The 18,827-nt window shown below is 49.5% G+C and overlaps 1 protein-coding gene across 1 annotated transcript in view; it reads left to right on the plus strand.

Annotated features, from left to right (window-relative positions):
- The first annotated feature begins 4,448 nt into the window (after nucleotides 1-4,448).
- Nucleotides 4,449-18,827, plus strand: part of ZNF516 (zinc finger protein 516) — a 68,830-nt gene continuing 54,451 nt past the window's right edge. Inside the window, exon 1 of the mRNA XM_023512372.1 lies at nucleotides 4,449-9,992. Coding sequence (XP_023368140.1) covers nucleotides 8,216-9,992 — 1,777 coding nt within the window. The 5' untranslated portion in view covers nucleotides 4,449-8,215. The remainder of the gene's footprint in view (nucleotides 9,993-18,827) is intronic.

Below are 18,827 nucleotides of genomic sequence, written 5' to 3' on the forward strand. Positions count from 1 at the left end.
GACTTTGTACAGCGAAGCCTTACTGGGGACAGCTTGCTGCGTTGGGGACTAACATATTGGTGCTTGTTTTGATTTATTTGGGGGGGGGTGTTGCTAAATAATTTAAAGGAAACGTTTGTTGCAGAAAGCAGAGTTTTGTCATCCCTCACCCACCTTACCTCGTTGTCTGAACAAAGCAGGTTGGAGACGTGGCTTTGCGAGGAGGGTTTTAGCAGAACTATCTGAGCACGACGTCCCGCGTGCTGCGTCCCTGTCAGGTTTGTTCCCAGCAGTTGGGCTGAGATTCTGCTCCCGGCTGCTCCCTGGGATAGTGGGGTTTTGTGTCCTCCGTCCCCTCGTGGGGGAGGTGGGGTGGAGTTTCTTGTGAATGCTGCCGATTCTGGTGCCTTTTATTCATTTCTCCTTATTAGAGTGGAAATGTAGCTTGTTCATAATGGATTATTGATTGGTCTGAGCACGGCAGCGCCTCCAGGCCTCGCAGCAGCCCTGCTCACCCCACCAGTAGTGAATGCCTCCTTCACGGGCACGTTGGGACCCCAGTCTGGGGACTATAAGCCTGTAATTGTTAATCTTGTACAGAATGGTTAGTAGGGAGAGGAACTCCTCATTGTTGTTAAGGAATTTTTCCCCATTTGTTCAAAGAATAGGCTTTTTGTCTCAGTAGTAAGATAAGCTTGTCCAGGATGTTAATGATGTATTTTAATTCATGGCTCATAATACTACAGTGTAACCAGCGAGCCGGGTTCATTGTCTCCTGGAGAACAACACACACGCAGCCGGCCAGCGCCCACTCAGCCGCCGGGGACTTCCCCAGAATCGCCCTTCAGAAACCTGGAGAGAGGGGCTGATCTCTCCATTTCCTGGTTTGCCTCGGAGCCATGATGCTCCCTCGCAGACGGCCCTGTAACTATCTTAAGCGTTCCGTCTGCCCAAGCCTCTTGGCATCTTCCCTGCTTGGTGATTCCTCACATTCCACTCTGGCCCACTTGCAGGAATCTCCCCTGGGGAGGACGAGCTTGCTCCTGTCCAGCCCTGGCCGTCCTCTGGAAGGTGACCAGGGAGGGAGCAGACAGGCCTACGGAGAGAACAGGGCTTCGAATGGTTGTATTAGTATCGTGATATGGTTAATTAATGAACCAGAACTGAAAATAATACCAGATAGATAGTTATTGAAGAACAGCACCCACTTCAGTTCTGCTTCCCTGATTTGACAAAGACTGGTTGAAGGGACTTGTGCACCCGCTTTGCTCCTCCTGGGTGTTTAAAGCCCGATTTTGCTGGGCATAAATGAACTTTTAAGAGTTGTGTTTTTGTGGAAATTACTCTGTATAGCATAGCATATTTGAAGATTAGCCATCTGATGCCTTTCTTGGGGTAAGACTTTGGTAGCGTCAACTTTGCTAGTTTAGGAAACCAGTGCATTCAGCTTCGTACTGGTTTCACTCACAGAGGAGGGAAATGGCAAGATTCCTATTAATTAGAGACATGCTTATTATTTCAAAATGTAAGGTATTTTACCTTTTTTCCTGACTATGCCATATTTAACTGGTTATAAAATTACTGTTGAAGAGAAAATTCAACATCCTTACTGGTTTTATGCCTTGTCAGTGGCGGGAGGAACAGCTGAGTGCCGAGATGAACCTGGGTTCTGTGATGGTAGCTGGTGATCATGGAGTTCATGTTTTCTGCCGGCCTTGCAACTGGAGATTGTGGGTGGATTTCTTTAATGTCTTTGGGGAAGCTTCTAAAACAGCAGAAGGCATTCTCTTAAAATAAAATACTGCTTTTCATTTGAACAAATTGATATTCTTCAGATGATTTTTCTTTCCTTGACTTTTCTTTTGAAAACTAGAATTAACTGAAGGTAATTCTCCAAACTACATTCCTCAGGGCCCTCTGAGCTTTCCTGGGGCCCGGGAGGGCAGAGGGTGTGGGGGAGGGGCGGGCGTGGGCGGGGCCCCAGGCTGCTAGCCTTTCAGTGGCTTCACTGGAGTGGTGGTGGGATTTAATTTATTTTTATCTTCTTTTGTGAGAAATTTCCCAAATCTGTAAAAAATGGAAAGGGTAGCAAATGAACATACACAGCCCCCCCCCGTTTAGATCCGACAGTTAACGTTTTAGTATATTTGCTTTTTCTCTCTTTTGTAAAGCACCCCTAAGTATTTCATTACACAGTTCCAAAAAATAACATTTTCCTATGTTACCAGTTTAACAAAATAGTAGTTCCCAAATATCATCTAATATCCAGTCCATATTCAAATTTAACTTTTATAAAGAGTTTTGGAGCTTAAGTGTGTTTCTAGCCTGTTTACAGATGATCACAGCTTCTGATGAGAATTTTTAGTGTATTCAATAACCTGTTGCAGTATAACCTGTAAGGCCCAGCAAGTATATAGATAATGGCATTTAGCTACTTCTCATTCAGCTTTCAGAGAGGTCTATTTTGTCTTTTGGTATTAATTAAGCCAAATATTGTCACTGCCAGTGACCAGGTGTCTTTGGATACTGTGTTGACATTTTATTCATATTCCACAAGCACTTACTAATATCTGAGATGAAGCCGAGTGCAATGCTCACTGACACTCAACACCTGAGAGGCTGACGTGGATGGATTACTTGAGCTTAGGAGTTTGAGACCACCTTGAGCAAGAGCCCTTCTCAACTAAAACATAGAAAAACTAGATGGGTGTTGTGGCAGGCACCTATAGTCCCAGCTGTGGGGAGGCTGAGGCAGGAGGATTGCCTAAGCCCGAGACATTGAGGTTGCTGTGAGCTATGATGGTGCTCTACCCAGGATGACAGAGTGAGACTCTGTCTCAAAAACATTAAGATGTATTGACCATTTACTGTGTGTTAAACTTTGTGCTTTGCACAAATTAATTCAGACCCCTCCAAAGTAGTATTCTATAGGTATTACTACAGTTGTTTACATTTTAAAGATGAAGAAATGGACTTGAGGAACAGAGATGCTTGAGACTCTTGGTAAAGGTCACACAGCTGATTCGAGTTAGAGGCAGAACTGGGTTTTGATCCCATGTAGGGGTCAAACACGAGGCCCTCACAACATGTTGGGGACACCTGTCTCTGTCTGAGGGTAGAAGGGGGTGGGAGAGGCCTTACATGAGGAGGTAGGGGCAAGGATGCAGGGGTGAGGGCCAGAGGGGACAGTGAGTGCTGCGACTGGGGTGTGGTGAGCATGGAGCAGGGCACAGGGTCATGGTCTGGGGGTTCAGGTGGTGGCAGAGGGTCAGGCCCTTATTAGCTGAGCTCAGGAGCTTGGACTTCATCTGAAGGGTGGGAAAAACCAGTGAAGGGTTGGAGGTCTCCGGAGACTGGCCCCGTCTGCACTCTGGAGGAATGATTTGACTTGAGGTCATTGTGTAGATTCAAGGGTGAATCTGGGGGTACAGACAGCAGGACACGTAGGGATAGGTTTGGGAAGTCTGGAGACACTGCTGTCCCTCACGGGGTCCCTGGGAGTGTGGCCTTGCTCTGGTGTGTAGATTTAACCCACAGCAGCTCTATCCCCATGTGAACTCCCTGGGAAGACCTTGCCAGCCCACAGACAGGACGCAGATGCTGGTGTCCTCCAGGTGTGCTGCCCAAACGTTCTTCAGGATGGTTTGTTTACAGGTTTGCTGCCCTGTCTGACTTGGGAGCTCCTTACAGCCAGGTGCTGTTTCTTAGTGATCTTTGATTCTTTAGTTCCTTGTATGTTGCCGGGTGCTCAGGAAATGCTTGTTGTAAAGAAACCCTTGTTAAAATCTGATTACACCACCCTGGATGGTGGGGGACCCCCTCTGAGGAGCGACCTCTCTGGGGGTGGTGGCAGGACACAGCAGTCCTTTTACAGGAGCTCTGTGGTTTACAGGAGCTGGGTAGTGCCTTTTCTTTTGGGCTACCTCTTTTAGTCCCAGGCTTTGCTATGCCTGTTACGCAGTTGCTGTGGCATCAGAGGGTTACATTCCCTGTGTGGGGAACTGTCCGCAGGTGACTAGGATGTGTGTCAGGAAGTTATTTTTCTGCATTGTATTAAGTCAAAAGCTCAGTTCCCTTACAGAAGGGTTTTATTAGTTGAAATACTTGCCCACAGTTAAATTTATACCAAGTTCAACAAGTGCAAGTAATCGGGGAAAGACTTAATTTTAATTGTAATAATACTATTACATGTTGACCAAAAAAGAGAGAAAAAGAGAAGACTGTCTCCAAGATAAGGCAGTGTTACACACGTGCTTAGATCTAGTGCTTTGTGTGTTTACATGGTTATTTTTTAGAGTTTACCTGAGGATTTTAATTTCCATCTTCTTCCATATTCTGTCATCTCTTCAACCCCCATTATAATGCACATTTTTGTTATGAATGAACATTTTTTAAATCAACACTTTGTTTTCTTTCTACATATGATTAAATTACCCAATTTCATCAAAATGAAATATGTCTCACATGAAACATTTTATAAGGCATTCCTAAAAAGTACCTCCAAACTGTTTATTCTATCCCTAGAAATTTTGTTATATCCCTAGAAACACACACACACAGATCCATTGGAAATGTTTTAAAACCCTAATCAATCAGTAAGTCATATTCATGTCTAAACAATTAAATTATAGTTCTGTCTGGCAAGTTCTCAATTTCTACCTTGGAAAAACTTTGTCATACGTCTTACAGCAACAACAAAGCTGTGATTGGTTGTGGACAGACCCCACGTTCAGGCCTCTGCCACTCTTACTTGGCCCCCGCTCTCCCCTACACCCCTCCTGATGTTCACGTTGCTGCAGGATTTTCTTTATTCCCTTAGGGTTGGGTAGCAAGCTGGTGTTTCCCAGCTTTATAAGACTGGTATGGTGCGGGAAAAGCCGGAACAGCAGCTTGCATTTGACGGGCGTTTGAGGGAGTAGATGTCAGGGTGCTGCTGCGGGCCCTCACCCTCCAGGGACCAGCATGAGGGTGGAGGCACCATCCGAGGCCCTCTGCTGGCAGGGCCTGGTGGCTTGTTAAGGACAGCAGGTAGCGCTGAGGAGTTGTGACCCTGTGATAATCTCTCTAATTGGGGCCACTGCCCGGTACATTTGGGAGTTGCAAGTTCCCAGGACACTCTTGTTCTTTTCTGGAAGTGATGCCCTTGTCTTACATAGCAATTTTTCCTGTAGCTAAAAAGAATGATTACAAAGATCTGTTGATTTGGCCCCTAGTGACCTTGAGGAGAACTCGTCTTAGGGAATTAATTTTTCACTGTTTAAAGTTTGTGATAAACTCTGGGAGTTACCTGAGGGCCTAAGGAGGGGACCAGTGACAGACCTGTGACCTCCTTAAGGAGAGTTCCTTCAGATAATGGTGTTTTAGGCTTAACTTATTGTCACCGTATAGTACTTTTGATGTTTCTGCATTATGTATTTTCCTTTAACATGTTTCTAAGTCCTTTAAAGACATACTCCTGCAGTTCTCACGGGTTTTTAGCTGGGCTTGTTTTTGAAAGTTGAGGGTAGGCAGAGAGGAGAGGAAGGTGGAGAGAGAGGTGGCTTGTCTGGCCCAGGGGGATGTTTCCCTGTAAGGCGGGGCTGCTGGTTTTGAGGGGCAGCCCCCTGCAGGGTGGAAACTGGTTCTCTGTTTAGGGGCTGCTTGAGGGTACTTGTCTGGCTTTGGCTGGGGTGGGGGCCCAGGCTCAGCAGATATGGAAGTGCAGGACCCTATTAGGCTGTAGAAGGGGGTGGCCATGGCCTGGGACAACGTGACCTGGGATGCTGGCCCTGCTGCTGCTTTGGGGGCTGGATAGGGCTGCATTCTGGGGACAGGGGTGGTGTGTGGTGACAAGTACTCTGAAGAGCGCTCTGATCCCGGGAGGCCTGTAGGCCAGGAAGCTGCCTGGAGGGCAAAAGAGGGGTGGGTGGTGCCATTGTTAGAATCTGGGTGTTGGGTGCCCTGAGGAGGGGCTCGTGGGGAGCTTGTGTGACCCTGGCTTCCTGGTGTGTTTCCTGACCCCACCTCCTGACCTGAGCTGCTGCTCTGTGAAGGAGACTGGAACCCCTGGCCATAGAGCACACAGTTTTGATGCCTCGGGCAAGTCTCTGTGTGGGAACAATTGACTATTATTTCAGGGTGCACTTGTGGCTGTCCTTAGGGCCCCTGCCTGGCCAAGGGCCCCTGGCCAGGTGAAGGGCCCCCATTCTCTGAACCTTTTCTGGCTTCTGGCCATGATCCTCTTGGATTTGAGAACTGTCTTGACATTTTACATCCTCATGGACAATTATTAGCGCCCTGGTGAAGTTTGTAAAAATATTTCAGGGCTTCCAATTTCTAGGTTTTAGTTGGTTTTGCTTCTGTCTGTGAATTTGTTTCCATGTGGTTTTTCAAACTTTTATAAATTTTTTATACCAGATACAGTCGCTAACTTAAATAGTACGTTTTATTTGTCCTTTTATTTCACATTTAGTATTTTTGGTGAGGGTGGTGGTGAAATGAGGCCCTGGGGGAAGAAGGAGCTTCATGCAAACCATTCGCCTTATAGAATTGTCGTCCTAGGTAAATCTCAGGGTCCTCCAACACTTGTGCCAAGATCAAAAATGTTAGCAGCATAGTTTAAATTAGCTTAAAGTGAATAGTCATTAAGAAATGTTTGTGGTAAGGTCATTTATTTATCCAGTTGGAAGGAGGCTTGGATTTCTATTTTTTCCTGGAGTCAGGAGCGTTTTGGCTCCTTCTGTGAGCTCCTTTTCTGAGCCTGCTCTGCTGGCTCTGCTGGACTCTCCATGGTGAGGGTGGTGACAGGCATTTCCAACTGTGTGTCCCCCAGCCCTGGAGTTGCCTCCTTGTGCTGGAAGCATGTGGACCCGCTCTGCTGGCCGGCCTGGCTTGTGTGCCTGGTGGGGGTGCTTAGGCAGGACCCATCCCCTTTTGCTGTGGGAAGCATGGACCTGAAGGAGACAGTGGCCCTACAGGGTGGTGGGTACCCCCTCAGGCTGAGGCACCACTTCTGGGGGAGACCCAGCCTTGTCAGCACACTGTGGGCGTCTCCCCCATGGGGAAGGGGGAGGCAAGATGAGAAGCTGAATGGCCTCTTGGTCTGGAAGGGGCTCCACACCACTATTAGGGCTCAGTCCTGTGGCCAGAGCTCGAGGTCCCTTTAGGGGGGAGAGAGGCCAGGAGCAAATGCACAGGGCCAAGAAGGAAAGTGGGGATTATAGGCTGGTCCAGGGAGCGGGCTTTATTTATCTTCTGGGCACTGAGACCCAGGCTGCCATGGGCTGGTTTTGACTGATCTGCGACTAAGCTCATGGTCAGACACTCAGAAGCGGTGCCAGGCTGGTATGCCTCATTGTCCTGCAGCTACCACCCTTCAGGAACTCAGGGTGCCGTGTCTGGGCTGCCTTGTTTATCCTTCATCCAATCATCTGCCTACTGGAAGACTCAGTCCTTAAATCACAGTCACATACAGTCAGCGGTTGCATAATGACGAGTCGGTCAAGGATGGGCAGTGTATATGATGGTGGTCCCGTGCAATTATAATGTCTTATTTTTACTGAACCTTTTCTATGTTCAAATAAGTTAGTTCCCATTGTGTTTAAACTGCCTGCGTTTTCGTACAGTCCCGTGCTGTACAGGCTTGTCCTAGGAGGCTGCACCCCATAGCCCAGGCGTGCTGCTGGCTGTACCTCCAGGGCCCAGGACTCAGCACTGCCCCCTGCCGGCTTCCCCTGCGTCCCTCTTCTTTGTCTCAGGGTCCTAGCGAGGCCTCTCGGGTAGCCTATGTTCCTCACATCCTATGGACTCTGGTGCCGAGTCCTTCCTTAAAGATTCGGTATCTTATCAGTAAAAGAAAATTATGTCAGTTCATAGTCGTTTGCAATTAATTATTTTAATTAACGCCACAATTCATTATCCGTAATTGTTTTTTGTAAAGAAGGTACACAGCCACTTGTTCATCTGTTTGCATTTTTGTTGGTGTCCTGTGTTTTTAATTCTGTCGGGATTGAGGTTGCGGACCGCCCCTCAGGTATTCCTGCGCGGTGCTGTGGCCGCGGTGCTCACGAGACTCTGTGTCTGTTTCAGGTGCGGACGTCCAGCCGCCGGGCTCTCCACATGAACGCGCCCCTTCTCGCCGCAGCTCGTGGTCGGGGAAGCCAGGAGCTCTTCTGAGAATGGAGAGATAAAACGCCTCTGGCACCGTGCGCGCCGTGAAGCCGTGCGCCACCCGGCTGCGCCGCCGTCCGTCCTTCGGATGGATCGCAGCAGAGAAGCCGAGATGGAGCTGAGGCGGGGCCCCAGCCCCACCAGGGCAGGCAGGGGCCACGAGGCGGATGGGGACAAAGCCACGTGCCACAGCTGCTGCATTTGTGGCAAGAGCTTCCCCTTCCAGAGCTCGCTTTCGCAGCACATGCGGAAGCACACGGGGGAGAAGCCCTACAAGTGTCCGTACTGCGACCACAGGGCTTCCCAGAAGGGCAACCTGAAGATTCATATCCGCAGCCACCGCACGGGGACTTTGATTCAGGGACACGAGCCGGAGGCGGGCGAGGCTCAGGTGGGTGAGGTGCGCGTATCTGAAGGCCTGGACGCCTGCGCCAGCCCCACCAAGAGCACGTCGGCCTGCAACAGGCTGCTGAACGGGGCGGCGCCGGACGGCAGCAGGGTTCTGAATGGGGCGGCGGCTGAGGGCAGCAGGCTTCTGCTGCGGAGCAGGAAGGGCGCAGAGGGCACGGCGTGCGCCCCGGACGAGGCCAAGGCCCAGTGCTCCTTCTGCAAGAGCCAGTTCGAGCGCAAGAAGGACCTGGAGTTGCACATCCACCAGGCCCATAAGCCGTTCAAGTGCAGGCTGTGCAGCTACGTGACCTTGCGGGAGGAGTCGCTGCTGAGCCACATCGAGAGGGACCACATCACCGCACAGGTGCCCAACGGTGGCGCGGCTTGCGCCGAGAATGGCAAGCCGGAGTTGAGCCCTGGTGAATTTCCCTGCGAGGTGTGCGGCCAGGCCTTCAGCCAGACCTGGTTCCTGAAGGCGCACATGAAGAAGCACAGGGGGTCCTTCGACCATGGCTGCCACATCTGTGGCCGCAGGTTCAAAGAGCCCTGGTTCCTCAAGAACCACATGAAGGCGCATGGCCCCAAGTCGGCGAGCAAGAACCGGCCCAGGAGTGAGCTGGACGTCATTGCCACCATCAACAATGTGGTCCAGGAGGAGGTGATTGTCACTGGCCTGTCCCTCTACGAAGTCTGTACCAAGTGTGGGAACCTGTTTACAAACCTTGACAGCTTGAACGCCCACAATGCCATACACCGCAAGGTTGAGGCCAGCCGGACATGGGCCCCAGCTGGGGAAGGGGCCCCCGAGAACCCCTTGGACACCAAGCAGTTCTTCCTACAGTGCCTGAACCTGAGGCCCTCGGTGGCCGGTGACGCGCCCCCTGGTGGGCAGGCTGGAAGGCGGGTGGCCGAGCTGGACCCCGTCAACAGCTACCAGGCCTGGCAGCTGGCCACTAGGGGCAAGGTGGCTGAGCCGGCTGAGTACCTCAAATACGGGGCCTGGGACGAGGCGCTGGCCGGGGATGTGGCCTTTGACAAAGACAGGCGCGAATACATCCTGGTGAGCCAGGAGAAGCGCAAGCGTGAGCAAGACGTGCTAGCCTCGCAGGGTCCCCCCAGGAAGAGGGCGAGTGTGCCTGGGGACCCCATCCCGCCTGGGCACCTTGACCCCCGGCCTGCCGCACGTCACAACCGCAGAGCCGCGGCCACCACCGGTCAGGGCAAGTCCTCCGAGTGCTTTGAGTGCGGCAAGATCTTCCGCACCTACCACCAGATGGTGCTGCACTCCCGTGTGCACCGCCGTGCGCGCCGGGACAGGGACAGCGATGGCAACCGGCCCACGCGCACCCGCAGCGGCTCCCTCAGCGAGGGCGACTCTGCCTCCCAGCCCAGCAGCCCAGGTTCTGCCTGTGCCACGGCTGACTCCCCAGGCTCCGAAGACAGTGGCGAGGAGGGTGCCCCCGAACCTGCCCCAGGTGAGCAAGTATACCCAGGTGGACCTGCTCCCAGGTAACCCTAAACCACATCAGAGCCTGGCTGGGCTCAGGTGGCCCCTCATGCAGGTTGACCTTCACCCAGGTAGCTCTATGCTCTTATGGGCCTGTGCCCCAGGACTCTTGTGCCTAGGTAACCCTTCTTGCCCATGGTCCCTGTGCCCAAGTGGCCCCATGCTGGGGTGTCCCACCTGTCCCATCTCTGGCACATGCCTGGAGCTTGTGCTGATGGCGGGCATACCTGGCAACTGTCAGCTTATTGTTAACTACCCATCTGCCTTTGTACAGATTCCCACGGTGGCCTCTCCAGTTGATGATGGTCTCTCCTGGGGATACTCATGGCAAAGGAACTGGTCACTGACCCCTGTGAAATGTGCCCTGTCCAGTTCTCAGCACCATACCACACCACACGTGTGTACACATGTGCACACACACTCGCACACATGACCTTGGCACTCCTCCTCTCTCACACCACACAGTTGGGTAGGTCAGTGTCCTCATATTGCGCGATTAATTGCTTACAGTTAATCTCTTTGGAGTCTAGTAACCCTGTGGGTTTAGAGACAGTTAATTGGAATAGATTACTTTCCAACTAGCAGCTGTGTACGTATTTAAATATGGCTGACCAATTTTGCTTTCAGAATTTTCCTATTTTTTATAAATTTAAAAAATTTTGATATTTCTGACATTAGTTTTTGCTTTGGGCAGTTGTTTTAAGTGGAAGGTGGTATTGCGGTTACTGAACCTGTAGGTCTGCACACAGAGCCAGGGGTGCCTTTTCCCTTCTTGCAAGCTGGCTAACGGGCGTTGCTTCTCCCTGAGACCTCAGAATGGAAGAAACCGAGGCCCAGCGTGGGGCTGTTTGTGTTGTGTTGTGAGAAGGGCGAACGTTGTACACATCTTAAAAACCAGGAAAAATCAACATTATTTTTCCCTATTACAGATTTAGCCAAGAACAGAGCTTAATAATGACTCCAGGTTTATGCCTGTGTGAGAGGAGGGTCTCACAGACTTAGATGCATATAGGTAGGAAGCAAGTTCCTCTGACCCTTGGAGAGACCAATGTCCAGTGTCCACAGACATGACAGAATAGTAAAGCAACACTCGCCAGCCCTGTTTCACTTCCCAGGTCTTGGTTAGGGACCATCTCAGGAGCAGAACACGGTATTCTCCAGAAACACACTACTCATTCATCAAGCTCTTTTGGGTTCTTCTAGCACTTTGTTTGGAAATGGGTTGACCTCTGATTGTGACCTTTTGTTGGCATTTTTGCAGTTTAATTCTTTCTTTTTTCATTTTCTTATCTGTAAATCTTATTGCTTATATTCCAGTAATACTGTGGCTACTTTATTGAGCACATGTTGGATTTAGGTTAGCACTGTATGTTTGTTTTTTCCCTTAAAAGAGAAGTATTTTTAATATTTGGAAAGGTGGTGGGCTGACCCCATCCATTATCCCAGCTTGCAAGAAGGGAAAAGCACCCCTGGCTCTGTGGGCAGACCTACAGGTTCAGTAACCGCAATACCACCTTCCACTTAAAACAACTGCCCAAAGCAAAAACTAATGTCAGAAATATCAAAATTTTTTAAATTTATAAAAAATAGGAAAATTCTGAAAGCAAAGTTGGTCAGGCATATTTAAATACGTACGTATGCTGGCAGTCAGATGATTCATAATAAGCTGAATCAGTAGTGCGTTTACTGTCAAGAAGTTGGAAAGATCAAATTATTTTCATTATAAATTGGAATTTATTCTTTTATCTTCTGAGATTCATTTAATTTTAGATTCTTCTTAAAAAACATTGTATTTTCTCTACCTGTAACTTATTTTTTAAGAAATTTAATATATGCCTCAGGCAATTCTCCAACAAGATCTATATCACTAAATTTACAAAAAAGTTGGCAATCGAATAAATAGGTTAGTGTAGCTTGAGAAAGGAGAGAAATTTATGGTAGGCCAGAGTTGTGAGATGTTGAAGAGGTTCGGAGGTCAACAGAGGTCACTTTTTGTAATCCCGAAAGACGGTAATCTCTCTGCCTAAAAATACACACTTTTCAGACATAGCAGGCATCTTTAATGGTCTAGGGTACCATTAAATTACTGATTCATGGATGTCCCCTAAGGGGAGAGACCATGTCACATTGATTTAACTGCTCTCCAAACACGGGGAATTGTAGGGTTTGGTTGAGGCCTTTGAAATAGCTACTTTGGAAAAGAAACTGGGTGTTCTGAATCCTGTGTTTTAATCTGCAGCTCGCCTTCTTTCCTTAAAAATGCATATGACTTTGGAAAATGCACACCTTTCCTATTCCTAAAAAGATCATTTAGGTTTTTAAACATTTAAGTTATTTTAAGTTCTCGCAGCACTTTGATGGGATGGCTGGTATAGTTGTTAGAACAATGGTGTAGATTTCGAGGAGTGGAAGAGAACCAGCTTTTCACCAGCACTGTGTAGCCTTGTTGTGGCTGCAAGTTGAAATCAGAGCTTGGGTCTGTGTGGCCATCCAGTAAATTCCAGCTTCCTGTGATTTTACCTGGACTTTAGATATCCAGGAATTGATCTAAGAGCTGTTTCTGGATTAAGAAATAATTTTCCATATTAAATTAACTGAACGCACTTTTCTTTTTTCACGAAACAAGTTTCGGCAGTTGAGTGTCCCTATGTATCCCTTTGGAAGGTTCCTCTGGTTACGTCACCCTCATCCTCACATAGCAGCTTGGCCATAGTCCTCGCTACAGACCTGATGAGGTGGAGAGCTGCTCTGGGAATGAAAGTCAGTCATTGAATGTGTGCTCCTGAGCTAGATTGCGGAAGATCTCCTGGAGAAAGTGCCGTAGCACTGGTAGAAATCAGTTTTTTGACTTCACAGAATATTTGTATATTTAGTTAGGAATGAAGAAAGGTGAAAAGGCATGTAATTGAAGTTTATAAAAATCAGCATCAAACACAAAGTAGAATTCAGGAGCTTAGAACCCGTCCCTTAGGATAACCGAATATTGCTTCTCAAGTAAACATAGAAGAATCAAGTAAATGGGCCAAATAGAATTCTCAGAAATCATCTGGATGGGGTCTGGGTAATGGAGGCATCTGGAAGGCTCCAGGCGCCTTAGACAGCTATGCGCCTGGTGAGTAAGTGCTGTCGGGGTCCGAGGCGTCCCAGGAGCACCTCAGACTGTGGTGCCCAGAGCCGGCACCCTCAGACATTTGAACCTTCAATTCTGACACAAACAGGAGCCTATTGCTGCTCTGGCATTGGAGTTAAACTATTGTGACTGTCCAGTTTTTGACCCTTTTTTATAATTCTAAGTTGTGTCAGATCCACATTCCCCTGCACTGAGCCCACCGTCAGGTTATCTTTGGACACACAATGTACCTCCATAGGCAGGAAGCCCCCGAGATGCAGATGAATTTCGAGTATAGTTGGCCTTCTGTATCTATGGCTTCCATGTCCGTGGATTCAACCACTTACGGATTGAAAATATTCGAAATGTTCGACTTTTTGTTATTCCATAAAGTCCACGTAACAACTGCCTACGTAACACTTGGAGGTGTTAGTGTTATAAGTAACCCAGAGATGGTGGGGCAGGTAATATGGAAATGCCACCTCATCTTATGTCAGGGACATAAACATAATGGATTTTGGTACCTGAGGGCAGTCTTGGAGCCGCTGCCCCATGGATACCGAGGGACAGCTGTTAAACTGCTTTTGAAGCCCAGCACTGGCCAGTGATGCATCTCAACATAACAGAGTAAGGAAAGTGCTCACAACAAGTGCCAAATATGCAATTTTAAGAATTAAGGAAAGTCTTCAGAAGAGACGCAATCTGGTGAAGGAAGGAAAGATATTAATAATTGAAGGAAAAGTTCTATTTTCCTTCAGAAAGTCTCTATTTTCCTGTATTTCTGCACATGTTGCCTCCCTGCAGGCCAGTCCCTCTGCCCTAGAGCTAGAGCTTTTTTCCTCTCTACTGATCACACTCAGCCTCTTGACAGAAAGGTGTTAGCTGCACTGGTGCTTGGAGGCTGGGTCACTGTCCATGTTGGCAAGCTGGAGGGCGAGGAAGGCCATATGTGGTCACACAGCTGAGCAAAAGGTCACTGACCATTCTTCTTCCTGCCCGATGGAGCACAGTTGGCAATCAGAACAGTTTAGCGAGAGAACATCCCTGTATTTCCACCCATGGAACTGGGACTGAGGTGACTCTGGGCCTAGTGTGGGCCTGGAGGGCAGTTGCCTGTGGGTGCCAAGCCTGCAGCCCAGGGGGCTTCTTGCAAGGGCTTGTTCTGAGTGTTTTCTTCTGTGTGGGCAGTGGAGCTCCTTGCAGGGTGTGTGGTCCAGTGTCCTCACGGACAGCCTACTGACAAGGCTGATCTCTGTCTGTCCCAGCTGTTTGTGCAGCAGGGTTGGGGACTGGAGGAACTTTTGTCTTAACACAGTACTTCACTGCTCCCGTGAAGAAGCTAAAAATGACTCAAAGGAAGGGGTTATGGGCCAAGCGGGAGAGAGAACAAACAAAGTGAGACTAGGGGGAAGTTCAGGTGTGGCCAGGAATAACCACCTGGCAGTTGGGGTGAGGGGGTGGTGGAGACAGCTGGAAGTGGGGATTCCACGGCCTAGGGGTGTGGGCCTTGGCACTGTCACGGTGAGGTCACAGCTTCAGAGAAGCCACAGACGGGGCCACTGTCTTGGTAACTAGATGGCCACTCAGTCGGGGCTGCTCAGCCTCCTGGTCTCACCTGCAGGTTCCTTGCAAGGAATATCTCAGGAGTGTCCACGCGCAGTCGGGCCTCTGCTCAGTAAGTGCCAGGACTACAGGCGGCAGGAAGGCCAGGCCTGTGCTGGCCCCATGTGGCTCCTTGGAAGGAGCCAGAAAACTTTCAGGGAGCAGACAGCATGTGAGCTTTGGTGTGTCTTGGGCATCCAGGAAACAGCCCTTCCTCTCGGTGCTAGAGCTGGCGCCAGAACTGGAGTCCACAGCGTCCAGTTCCCAGCCTAGGAAAGGTGTGTCCTGGTGTGTCCACGAGGGGCAAGAATGTGGTGCCTGAATGGTTCAGCCCCTGGTTCAGCACCTGTGTCTGCATCACGCTCCGCAGGGCATGCTGCCACAGCTGGACCGCGTTGTGCAGGAGTCAGGTGTAGACTTCATCTGTCAGCAATGAACAGAAACCACGGAGTGTAGCTCTTCTCACCCGTCCTGTGGGGGCAGGGCGTTCCTTGGGAGTGGGCAGGATCGCATCTGCAGAGAGCGGCGTGCAGAGTTCACCCTGAGCTGCCACGTGCTGGTAAGCTGGCAGAACGGATGAAGCAGCGGAGAACAGTGAGTGTGTGGTCAGGTTAGGTGTCGCTGAGGGACGTGCATGATGCACGTGGAAGGCCTGGCACTTGTTCTGGGGTCCCGGAGAGCCAGGGCTGCAGCACTGAGGTGGTGCCACGTTGCAGAGCGGCCCTGGAGACAGTCCCCTTGATAATTAGGCATCTGTGGTGATCACGGTCGCCCTCTGAATCTGTAGTGGACGTGTCCAACTGCATCCCTTCTACGCACGTTACCAGGTATGCTCACAGTACAGGTGCTGGCTGCTGCCCTCTGCCCCTCCCTCCTGCCCTCATTGTGAGCAGAAGGGGTTGAACCCACTGTGCCAGCTGCCTCAGTGTAGCCCTGCCTGCCCCAGCCTCTCCCTGCTCTGCCTCGCTGCCCCCAACTGCTCCACATGGACAGTGACCTGCTCACGCCCCTGGTGAGCCAGGACAAGTTCCTTTTAGACGGAAAGGTCCCTTCTGCTCACGAGCACTTTGAACACCTGTGGTTCCCGCATCTGTCTGTGTGGGGCGTTCTCTGCGTGCTCGCTGCCTCAAGGTCGAGGGCCGTGTCTACGAGAGCGGTGGCTGCAGCTGCACCTTGGCGCTTGGGCATAGGGTGGAATGAATCACATGAACAGCGTGGACAGCTTTACCTTTGCTGGGAGGACTTTGCACAGCGCTGGAAATAGCCATCGTTATCACTGGATGTCTAGACTCTAGACACCATTTTGTCTGGTCACAGCAACAATGACTGACAGCCAGACTGGTAGTTCCGTGTGTAGTCCGTGTCGACGGGAGTGACCCGTGTCCTTGCAGAGTTTTAACTGGAAAGTGCTGCATGAGCGTAAAGCGCTGTCTTTGCCATCGTGTTACTTTAGTGAGTGTTCAAGCTTCTTTAGAACTAGACTCCCTATGCTGCTGGTGTGCTGACGGGGTCACACTGAGTCCCTGGCTATTCTTATGGAACCATTATTGCCCTGGGCCAGGGCAGGGGCTGGCTGAGACCACTTCTAAAACCTAGTGACTCTGATCTACTGACTTTGAGGCATGTGGTCCCTCTAGATCTCACCCAGCAGCCTGGTAGCCTCCTTAGATGGGGTTATTCAGGTCCCCAGAGGGTTTGCCACCTCAGTACAGAGGCCTCGGGCCTGTGGAGCCCAGAGGCTGTGGGGAGACCCGTGGAGTGTCATGGGCAGTGGGACGCCCACCTGGGTCTGTTGTCCACTGGGTGCCAGCAGGGCCCCAGGTAACAAGGGAGAGTGCGCCCTGAGGTGCGCAGTTGAGTGCTTGTCCTCCCACTCAGGGAGGCTGTGGGACAGGCAGGCTTGACCACACAGTGGCAGTGCCAGCAGTGCACAGCCCTAGAGCCAGGGCCCAGGCCTGCATGGGACGAGGGGCTTTGAGGCCTGCTCTGGGCTCAGTGTTTTGAGGTCTCCAGACCCAGCCTAAAGCCTGTGCTTGTCAGGTGGTGTCCTCATGCAGGCGGTGGCAGACCCCATGCAGAAAGCTCCTCTAATGGGAATTTATACCCATTCCCCACCGAGGCGGGTGGTGGCCGCTGGAGCCCTCCTGTGTGGAAGTGTGTGGGTGCTAGGTACCCTTGGGGCAGCCCTGACTGTGGACTCGGGCCCACCTGGGCTGAGGCGCTGTGCTGTAGGCTGGGCGGCGTCCTTGCTCTGCGTTTTCATAGTGGGTGCACAGATTATTTCGTAAGTTTAGACTTCCTTTATAATGAGTTTGATTTAGTAAGTGTTTTTGGTGTGTATTTGTTTCTGGGACAAGTTGTTAATTTTTCATTTCTAAGTTTAGGGTGTTTTTTCTTTTTTTTTGTTCTGGTGTTTCTTGGGTAATTTCCTGTGTGTGCTGAGACTCATCCGGGCTGGGTTTTCACTCGGGATTTGTGGGCTACTGGCAGGGTCTGGTATTTGCATATTCAATCAGCATGAGCCTGTGTGTAGTAGTAACAGTGGACTGTGTTTTTAGGTCTGTGTTTTACTAGAATTTTTTAAAAGAGGGATGTTCATCTCAGGAAATAGATTAGAAAGTAATGCTTCCATTTTCTGGAATTTTACCTGATTCTTTGTGCACGGCAATGTGGTGGGATGTCCATTTACAGGAGGCCGCCTCTCTGCCTTATTTACAAGGAAGCCGTTGATTTGAAAAAAGTGTTTTTCACAGATTAGTCAGACATTTGGGAGAACTGGTAGCTGCCAAAGACGTTCCCATAAAGACGTGCCAGATCTGAGTGTTACTTCTGTTCTTTCTTTTAACTCCAGAATAATTACTTTTCAGCACTAAGAATAAACTGCATTCCAAATTCCATATGATTACTGTTTACTTTTAGTGATGTCAATTACTGAGACAAATTATTTACAGTGACTCAGTGGCCATCTGGTGACTTGGCCTTCCTATAGGACATTTATGTGCTTGCCTGAATACAGTGCCTGAAACCTGAGGGGGAGGGGTGGCTCTTAAAAGCATAAAACCGGGGTGTGTTATTGGAATGATTTGTTCATTCAACTGGATAGCTGGAGAGCATTTTTTGATATTCAAGTGATGGTCAAGTTTTCAGTCTGTTTAGTTATCATGTTTTCTTTGATTTAGAATTAATCTATAATATTGGTTAAGAAATTATTAGATGATTCACGATAATGTGCTTTGTACATATTTTGGTATTATACAAGAAAATTATAGGAGTGGAGTGGATTGAGATTTTTCATTTTTAAAAGAACTATTACTGTGTCCTGCTTTTTCAAAACTATTGGAAATGGTAGCTCAGAGCCATGAGGCTGAAATCAAGGCATAAAACCTCTGAAGCCAGGCGGCGCCTATCGCTTAGTGGCTATGGCACTGGCCCCATATACAGAGGGTGGCGGGTTCGAACCTGGCCCTGGCCAAACTGCAACAAAAGATAGCCAGGCGTTGTGGTGGATGCCTGTAGTCCCAGCTACTCGGGAGGCTGAGGCAAGAGAATTGCCTAAAGTCCAGGAGTTGGAGGTTGCTGTGAGCGGTGATGCCATAGTGCTCTACTGAAAGCGATAAAGTGAGACTCTGTCTCTAAAAAAAAGAGCTTTGTAAGAGCTTTGAAATGTAGTTAAGTGTGGCACCTCAAGGTGACTTGGGGCGTTCTTTAAGTAAGTTCGGGTATGAAGAGAGGAGTCACTGAGTGCTGGCTCGGGAATTTTCAGAAACTCTGAACAGAAGGTTCTGGACAGGTTGTGCATCTCGCCAGGAAGAAAAGGCGTCTCTGTGGTTTCTATGGTGATAGCCTGCACTCCACTTAGGAATAGATTCTTGATGTTGTTTTGAAACTCGAGTAACAAAAGGGCATGGTGTTAGGAGTTAGAAGGGGGAGAATGGCTTCTGCAGAGACGCCCTGTACCTGGACAGCACTTGTGGGCACAGACTCCTGGGAGCTTTTAAATACCCAGTGTTCTATGCTTCCGTTTTCTATTCTTGGTCAGACTTTCTTGTTTTTTTTTTTTTTTTTTTTTTTGTTTGTTTGTTTTTGTTTTTC

Source organism: Otolemur garnettii, unplaced genomic scaffold, assembly GCF_000181295.1.
Source record: "Otolemur garnettii isolate 467f Iridium unplaced genomic scaffold, OtoGar3 scaffold00027, whole genome shotgun sequence".
In the NCBI taxonomy this organism is placed as follows: domain Eukaryota; kingdom Metazoa; phylum Chordata; class Mammalia; order Primates; family Galagidae; genus Otolemur; species Otolemur garnettii.